General features: G+C 66.7%; 1 protein-coding gene across 1 annotated transcript; it reads right to left on the bottom strand.

Annotated features, from left to right (window-relative positions):
* Positions 1-2,656: 2,656 nt before the first annotated feature.
* On the bottom strand, positions 2,657-4,675 carry LOC134154200 (uncharacterized). Its single transcript, XM_062600916.1, has one exon. The coding sequence runs from the start codon at positions 4,673-4,675 to the stop codon at positions 2,735-2,737; it is 1,941 nt and encodes a 646-aa protein (XP_062456900.1). The 3' UTR covers positions 2,657-2,734.
* Positions 4,676-8,974: the final 4,299 nt, after the last annotated feature.

Genomic DNA, 8,974 nt, shown 5'->3' with positions numbered 1-8,974 from the left:
GTCCGGGTGAGCCCCCGCCCCGCCCCCGCCTGGGGAATGCCTGGGTTCCCCCCCTCCCTGAGGACTGCGGGGGTGGAAGGGGCACCCGGACGCCTGGGCCCTTCCTTCCCTAGCATGGTGGGGGGTGATATGCTAATGAGCGGGTGTGGCTTAAGAGGGGGCGGGGCTTCTCTTTTAAAGGAGCGGGGGCGGGAACAGAGAGGGGGTGGAGTTCTGCTGCCAGCAGGGGCCCAGGCGTCCGGGAGGGACTCAGGCATCCAGGAGGGGCCCAGGAGTCCGGGAGGGGGCCCAGGTGTCCGAGAGGGGCCCAGGCATCCGGGGAGACCCAGATGTCCAGGAGGGACCCAGGTGTCCAAGAGGGGCCCAGGCGTCCGGGGGGAGGGGGGTACCCAGCTGTCCAGGAGGGACCCAGGCATTCGGGGCCTGGCAGAGGGGCCCAGGCGTCCGGGCTGCCCCTCCTCCTCCCCCTCCCCTGTGGGGGGGGGGGCGGTGTCGAGGTCCTCGGACGCCTGGGCCCTGTAAATGGGGGGGTGTTGTCCCCCAGACGCCTGGGCCCCTCCCGGCACAGAAAGGGGGGAGGGGGGGACCCCGACTGCCCCCCCCACCCTGTGGCCCCTCCCCCTTTGCCCCCCATCTGCCCCCATCATCGCCCCCCCCGGGCTCCCCCGGCCCCGCCCCCCCGTGGCACCATGGCCCCGCCCCTTGCCGGCCACGCCCCTCCCCTGGTCCCGCCCCCCCTCATGGCTCAGGCCCCGCCCAGAGCCCCACCAGTGACATCAGCACTGGTGGGCGGGGCCCAGCGGTGGCTGCAGCCCTGTGGGGGGGGGAACTGGGGGGGGTTATACTGGGAAGGAATGGGGGGCTGTACTGGGGAGAACTGGGGGGTTTACTGGGGGAACTGGGAGAATGGGGGGTTATACTGGAGAAGCTGGGGGGTTGTACTGGGAGGGAAAGGGAGGTTGTACTGGGGGGAACTGGGGGAACTGGGGGTATACTGGGGGAACTGGGAGGTTGTATTGAGAGGGAATGGGGGGTTGGACCGGGGGGATGGAGGGGTTGGACGGGGGTAGCTGGGGGGGATGGGGGATTATGCTGGGGGAATGGGGGGGTTGTACTGGGAGGGAATGGGAGGTTGGACTGGGGTGAACTGGGGGATTGGAATGGGAGGGAATAGGGGGTCATACTGGGGAGAACTGGTGGGAATTGTGGGGTTACACTGGGAGGGAATGGGGGTGTTGGCCTGGGAGGACTGGAGGTCTGGACTAGTGGGAACTAGGGGGAACTGGGGGATATACTGGGGGAGCTGGGGGGTTATACTGGGAGGGAATGGGAGGGTCTTGGCCCGCTCGTAGGCCAGGGACACCAAGGGGAACTGGACCCAGGTGTCTGGGAGGGGCCCAGGCATCCAGGAGGGGCCCAGGTGTCCGGGAGGGGGCCCAGGAGTCCAGGAGGGGCCCAGGCGTCCGGGAGGGGCCCAGGCGTCCGAGGCCATTCCCTGCCCCTCCCCGGCCTCATTTGCAACCCTCTTTCCCTGCGGTTCCCTGATAGGCAAATGATACCGGCTCCCGGACGCCTGGGCCCCTTGTAGAGGGGGGTGGGGGAGGGCAGGTGACCAGACTAAGGGCCCAGGCGTCCGGGCGCCCCTCCCCCGCGAAGCAGTGACCACTCGGTGACCACGGTCCCAACCAAATAGGTCGTGTTTTGGGGGGTGAGGGGGGATCCCCCACCTGTTCCCCCTCCATGGGGGCAGGTGGGTGTCACCCACGGCCTGGGGGGAGGCCCACAGGTGTGTGGGGGGGTGTAAGTGTCCCATGGAGCTATGGAGAACCTCAACCCACAAGGACCATGGAGCTATGGAGAACCCCAACCCACAATGACCACAGAGCCATGGAGAACCTCAACCCCTGGGGACCACAGAGCTGTGGAGAAGCTCAACCCACAAGAACCATGGAGCTATGGAGAACCTCAACCCCTGGGGACCACAGAGCTGTGGAGAACCTCAATCCACAATTGCTGTGGAGCTACAGAGAACCTCAACCCATAAGGACCACAGAACTATGGAGAAGCTCAACCCACAGGGACCACAGAGCTATGGAAAACCTCAACCCACAATGACCATGGAGCTATGGAGAACCCCAACCCATAAGGACCATGGAGCTATGGAGAACCTCAGCCCCTGGGGACCACAGAGCTATGAAGAACCTCAACCCGTAAGGACCACAGAGCTATGGAGAACCTCAACCCACAATGACCACGGAGCTATGAAGAACCTCAACCCATAAGGACTGTGGAGCTAAGGGGAACCTCAAGCCATAAGGACCACAGAGCTATGAAGAACCTCAACCCCTGGGGACCATGGAGCCATGGAGAACCTCAGCCCATGGGCAACACGTGGGGGTGTCATCGTTGCCCAGCATTGCTTGATGCCATAACCCCAAACCGCGAGTCCAAGTTGATCATGGCGACGTCACCATGACCCTGTGGTGGTTGGATCCTCATGAAGACCATTGGTTGACGCTGTAACCCAAGTCCATGTTGTACATGGTCTCCTGGACATCGGAGACATCACCACGACCCGACGTTGGCTAGATGCCTTCAAGACCCCACCCCCCCGACTTCACCCCAATCCATTCGATTGCCCAACCCCGCCCCCTCCCCGGACCACCACCCACCCCCTTGGTGGAGACCCACCACCACCAAACGGCCGGAGGGGGTGGGGGTTGGGGGGCGGAGATCAGGTCGAGGACTCCTCGACCTCCTCGACCTCCTCCTCCGCGGTGGCCTCGGCGGGCTGCGACCCACAGCAGCGGGACACCGCGGCCCGCACCCTGCCCCGCAGCACCTCCGCCACGCCGGCCACCGCCCGCTGCACCGCCGTCGAGGAGAAGTAGAAGATGACGGGGTCGAGGGCGGCGTTGAGGCTGGTGAAGATCAGGGCGTAGTGGCGCCAGCCGGGGCTCTGGTGCTGCACGAACCCCACCACGTGCGAGAGGTTGTAGGGCGCGAAGCAGATGCCGAAGTTGACCATGGTGGCCACGGCCAGCCCCACGGCCCGCTGCTTCTTCTCCAGCGGGATGTTGGGCCGGGCCAGGAGGACCCGCACGAAGTTGACGTAGCAGAAGACGGTGACGGCGAAGGGCAGCAGGAAGAGGACGAGGAAGAGCTCCAGGCGCAGCGGGAGCACGAAGCTCAGCTGCATCTTGGAGAAGTCGTCGTAGCACCTGAAGGCCTCTGGGGAGCTGCTACAGGTCGGCGTGGTGGCACCGTCGGCGGTGGCCGCTTTGGAGGCAGAAGAGCCGGGGACGGCGAGGTGGGGGTTGGAGGTCTCGGAGCCGTTGGCCGTGAAGACGTTGGGATTGCAGCTCTTGGCCCTGTTGGCCATGAAGACGCTGGGATTGGAGCTCTTGGCCCCGTTGGCCGTGAAGCCAGCAGGGTTGGAGCTCTTGGCCCTGTTGGCCGTGAAGACGTTGGGATTGGAGCTCTTGGCCCCATTGGCCATGAACATGTTGGGATTGGAGATCTTGGCCCCATTGGCCACGAACATTTGGGGATTGGAGATCTTGGCCCCGTTGGCCATGAAGACGTTGGGATTGGAGCTCTTGGCCCCATTGGCCATGAAGCCAGCAGGGTTGGAGCTCTTGGCCCCGTTGGCCATGAACATGTTGGGATTGGAGATCTTGGCTCTGTTGGCCATGAACATGTTGGAATTGGAGATCTTGGCTCTGTTGGCCACGAACATGTTGGGGTTGGTGCTCTTGGCCCCGTTGGCCATGAACATGTTGGGATTGGAGATCTTGGCCCCATTGGCCATGAAGCCAGCAGGGTTGGTGCTCTTGGCCCCGTTGGCCATGAACATGTTGGGATTGGAGATCTTGGCCCCGTTGGCCACGAACATGTTGGGGTTGGAGCTCTTGGCCCCGTTGGCCATTAACATGTTGGGATTGGAGATCTTGGCCCCATTGGCCATGAACATGTTGGAATTGGAGATCTTGGCCCCGTTGGCCATGAACATGTTGGGGTTGGAGCTCTTGGCCCTGTTGGCCATGAACATTTTGGGATTGGAGCTCCTGGCCCCATTGGCCATGAACATGTTGGGGTTGGAGACCTTGGGCCTGTTGGCCATGAGCACGTTGGGATTGGATCTCCTGGCCCTGTTGGCCGTGAAGACGTCGGGGTTGGAGCTCTTGGCCTCGCTGGCCACGGAGCCAACAGGGTTGGAGCTCCCGCCGGCGGAGCCGTCGGCGGCACCGTGGAAGGCGGCGACGAAGACCACGGAGCAGTGGGCGCAGGCGAGGAGCCAGAGGAGGCCGCTGAGGGCCACGTAGAGCCGGGGCCGGCGCCGGAGCTTGTACTGGAGCGGGAAGGCGACGCCGAGGTAGCGCTCGACGCTGAGGGCCGCCAAGAAGAGGCTGCTCAGGTAGATGCTGGAGAAGAAGCAGAAGTTGGCGACGGGGCAGAGGGCGGCGGGCAGGGGCCAGGTCATGCCGGCGGCCGCCTCGGCCATCTTGAAGGGCAGGAAGAGCAGCAGGAGGAGGTCGGCGGCCGTGAGGTTGAGCAGCAGGATCTCGGCGGGCGAGAGGCGCCGGCGGGCCTTGCACAGCAGCACGGCCAAGGCGAAGACGTTGGCCGGGAGGCCCACGCCGAAGGCGGCCGCGTAGACCGCCAGCACCAGCATGGCGCCGCCGCCGCCTGCGGGAGGAGACGCTCACCTGAAGGGACCCAGGCGTCCGGGAAGGGGAAAACCACCACCACCACCACCCCTCGGCCCTGGGCGTCCGGGCGCTTCGGCGCGGCTCCGGTTCACGGGTCCAGGAGGGGCCCAGGAGGGTCCGGGCAAGGCAGCTGGAAGGGACCCAAGTGTCCAGTGATGCACCTAGAAGGGGCCCAGGTGTCCAGGAAGGGGCCCAGGCATCCGGGAGGGGACCCAGGTGTCTGGGAAAGGGCCCAGGAGTCCGGGCAAGGTGCCCAGAAGGGACCCAAGTGTCCAGTGATGCACCTAGAAGGGGCCCAGGTGTCCAGGAAGGGGCCCAGGCATCCAGGGGGGGGACCCGGGTGTCTGGGAAAGGGCCCAGGAGTCCGGGCAAGGTGCCCAGAAGGGACCCAAGTGTCCAGTGATGCACCTAGAAGGGGCCCAGGTGTCCGGGAAGGGGGCCCAGGCGTCCGGGAAAGGTGCCCAGAAGGGACCCAAGTGTCCAATGATGCACCAAGAAGGGGCCCAGGTGTCCGGGAAGGGGGCCCAGGCATCCGGGAGGGGATCCAGGCATCTGGGAAAGGGCCCAGGAGTCCGGGCAAGGTGCCCAGAAGGGACCCAAGTGTCCAGTGATGCACCTAGAAGGGGCCCAGGTGTCCGGGAAGGGGGCCCAGGCATCCGGGAGGGGACCCAGGCATCTGGGAAAGGGCCCAGGAGTCCGGGCAAGGTGCCCAGAAGGGACCCAAGTGTCCAGTGATGCACCTAGAAGGGGCCCAGGTGTCCGGGAAGGGGGCCCAGGCATCCGGGAGGGGACCCAGGCATCTGGGAAAGGGCCCAGGAGTCCGGGCAAGGTGCCCAGAAGGGACCCAAGTGTCCAGTGATGCACCTAGAAGGGGCCCAGGTGTCCAGGAAGGGGCCCAGGCATCCAGGGGGGGGACCCGGGTGTCTGGGAAAGGGCCCAGGAGTCCGGGCAAGGTGCCCAGAAGGGACCCAAGTGTCCAGTGATGCACCTAGAAGGGGCCCAGGTGTCCGGGAAGGGGGCCCAGGCGTCCGGGAAAGGTGCCCAGAAGGGACCCAAGTGTCCAATGATGCACCAAGAAGGGGCCCAGGTGTCCGGGAAGGGGGCCCAGGCATCCGGGAGGGGATCCAGGCATCTGGGAAAGGGCCCAGGAGTCCGGGCAAGGTGCCCAGAAGGGACCCAAGTGTCCAGTGATGCACCTAGAAGGGGCCCAGGTGTCCGGGAAGGGGGCCCAGGCATCCGGGAGGGGACCCAGGCATCTGGGAAAGGGCCCAGGAGTCCGGGCAAGGTGCCCAGAAGGGACCCAAGTGTCCAGTGATGCACCTAGAAGGGGCCCAGGTGTCCGGGAAGGGGGCCCAGGCATCCGGGAGGGGACCCAGGCATCTGGGAAAGGGCCCAGGAGTCCGGGCAAGGTGCCCAGAAGGGACCCAAGTGTCCAGTGATGCACCTAGAAGGGGCCCAGGTGTCCAGGAAGGGGCCCAGGCATCCAGGGGGGGGACCCGGGTGTCTGGGAAAGGGCCCAGGAGTCCGGGCAAGGTGCCCAGAAGGGACCCAAGTGTCCAGTGATGCACCTAGAAGGGGCCCAGGTGTCCGGGAAGGGGGCCCAGGCGTCCGGGAAAGGTGCCCAGAAGGGACCCAAGTGTCCAATGATGCACCAAGAAGGGGCCCAGGTGTCCGGGAAGGGGGCCCAGGCATCCGGGAGGGGATCCAGGCATCTGGGAAAGGGCCCAGGAGTCCGGGCAAGGTGCCCAGAAGGGACCCAAGTGTCCAGTGATGCACCTAGAAGGGGCCCAGGTGTCCGGGAAGGGGGCCCAGGCATCCGGGAGGGGACCCAGGCATCTGGGAAAGGGCCCAGGAGTCCGGGCAAGGTGCCCAGAAGGGACCCAAGTGTCCAATGATGCACCTAGAAGGGGCCCAGGCATCCGGGAAGGGGGCCCAGGCGTCCGGGCAAGGTGCCCAGAAGGGACTCAGGTGTCTAGGAAGGGACCCAGGTAGCTAGGAAGGGGCCCAGGTGTCCGGGAGGGGGGACCCAGGTGTCCAGGAAGGGGCCCAGGTGTCCGGGAGGAGGGACACAGGTGTTCGGGAGGGGCCCAGGCGTCCGGGAGGGGGCCCAGGCGTCCGGGCAGCTGGTGCCACTCGCGGCTGTTTAAGGCCGGTTCCCGCTCGGGGTGGGGGGGGGCAGGCGGGGGTGGAGGCTCCCAGATGCCTGGGCCCCTGAGGGGGAGGGGCAGTGACGTCAGGGCGGGGAGATGTTATCGCCCCCCCCCCCCACGCACACAGCCTCCCTCAATGGAGAGGGGCCCAGGCGTCCGAGCCCCCCACCCCCACCAAGACCTTCTCAAGGGGCCCAGGTGTCCGGGACCCCCATAGATGCCCCTCAAGGGGCCCAGGCATCCGGGACCCCCTAAATCCCTCTCGAGGGGCCCAGGCGTCCAGGTTCCCCCCCCAGATACCCCTCGAGGGGCCCAGGCATCCGAGTCCCCCCCCCAGATGCCCCTTGAGGGGCCCAGGCATCCGGGACCCCCAAAATCCTTCTCGAGGGGCCCAGGCATCCAGGTTCCCCCCCCCGACACCCCTCGAGGGGCCCAGGCATCCGGGACCCCCGAAATCCCTCTCAAGGGGCCCAGGCATCCGGGTCCCCCCCCCATAAGCCCCTTGAGGGGCCCAGGCATCCGGGACCCCCCAAAATCCTTCTCGAGGGGCCCAGGCATCCAGGTTCCCCCCCCCGACACCCCTCGAGGGGCCCAGGCATCCGGGACCCCCGAAATCCCTCTCAAGGGGCCCAGGCATCCGGATCCCCCCCCCCATAAGCCCCTTGAGGGGCCCAGGCATCCGGGACCCCCAAAATCCCTCTCGAGGGGCCCAGGCATCCAGGTTCCCCCCCCCGACACCCCTCGAGGGGCCCAGGCATCCGGGACCCCCGAAATCCCTCTCAAGGGGCCCAGGCATCCGGGTCCCCCCCATATGCCCCTTGAGGGGCCCAGGCATCTGAGTCCCCCCCCCCAGATGCCCCTTGAGGGGCCCAGGCATCCGGGACCCCCTAACTCCCTCTCGAGGGGCCCAGGTGTCCAGGTCGCCCCCCCCAGACACCCCTCGAGGGGCCCAGGCATCCGGGACCCCCGAAATCCCTCTCAAGGGGCCCAGGCATCCGGGACCCCCTCCAGACACCCCTCGAGGGGCCCAGGCGTCCGGGACCCCCCCCCACACACACACACACGTCCCTCTCTCACCTCCTCTCCCTCGCGATGGTCCCAGGCGTCCGGGTGCCTCCTGCGAGAGCCCTGGGTGGGGGGGGGGAGGAGGGAGGGACCTCGTGGGGGGGGGGGGGAGATTCCCCGGACGCCTGGGCCCCGGCGTGGGGGGGGGGGGGCGGGAAGTGGTTTCGAGCGACGTCGAGGAAGTTCGATGTTTCCTGACCGCAGCCGGGAGACGCGTTCGCGGGCACACGTCCGCAGGGGCCCAGGCGTCCGGGAGGGCCCGGGCATCCAGGAGGGGCCCAGGCGTCCGGGGGGCCCAGGCGTCCAGGAGGGGCCCAGGTGTCCGAGGGACCCAGGAGTCCGGGAGGGGCCCAGGCGTCCGGGAGGGCCCAGGCATCCAGGAGGGGCCCAGGCGTCCGGGGGACCCAGGCGTCCAGGAAGGGCCCAGGAGTCCTGGGAGGACCCAGGCATCTGGGAGGGGCCCAGGAGTCCCGGGAGACACACAGACATTCAGGAGAGGGCCCAGGCGTCCGGGGGAGGATCCAGAGGTCCAGGCGGCTGGTTTAGGGTGGGGGGGGGGGGCAGGACCCAGGCTTCCTGGAAGGGCCCAGGCGTCCGGGCACTGCTCCTCCCCTTTTCCTCTAATTCCTCGGCCTCGTCACCTTCCCAAGGGGCCCAGGCATCCGGGGCAGAGGAAGAGGAGGAGGAAGAGCTTAAGGAGCTGCAGCGGGTAGGGGTTGATGGAGGAGCTGGAAGTTCTGGAGATGGTGGAGGTCTTGGAGACCCTGGGGATGGTGAGTTTGTTGGAGATCGTAGGGGTGGTGGAGCCCCTGGGAATGGTGGAAGTCTTGGAGACCCTGGGGATGGTGGAGGTCCTGGAGACCCTGAGGGATAAGGGAAGTCCTGGAGACCCTGGGGATGGTGGAGGTCCTGGAGACCCTGAGGGATAAGGGAAGTCCTGGAGACCCTGGGGATGGTGGAGGTCCTGGAGACCCTGAGGAATAAGGGAAGTCCTGGAGACCCTGGGGATGGTGGAGGTCCTGGAGACCCTGAGGGATAAGGGAAGTC

Source organism: Rhea pennata, unplaced genomic scaffold (assembly GCF_028389875.1).
Source record: "Rhea pennata isolate bPtePen1 unplaced genomic scaffold, bPtePen1.pri scaffold_155, whole genome shotgun sequence".
In the NCBI taxonomy this organism is placed as follows: domain Eukaryota; kingdom Metazoa; phylum Chordata; class Aves; order Rheiformes; family Rheidae; genus Rhea; species Rhea pennata.
This window is presented reverse-complemented; position numbering and strand designations above follow the sequence as displayed.

What these genes read in the sequence shown, in the direction of transcription:
- LOC134154200 (XM_062600916.1), bottom strand. Translation starts at nt 4,675, where the DNA reads ATGCTGGTGCTGGCGGTCTACGCGGCCGCCTTCGGCGTGGGCCTCCCG.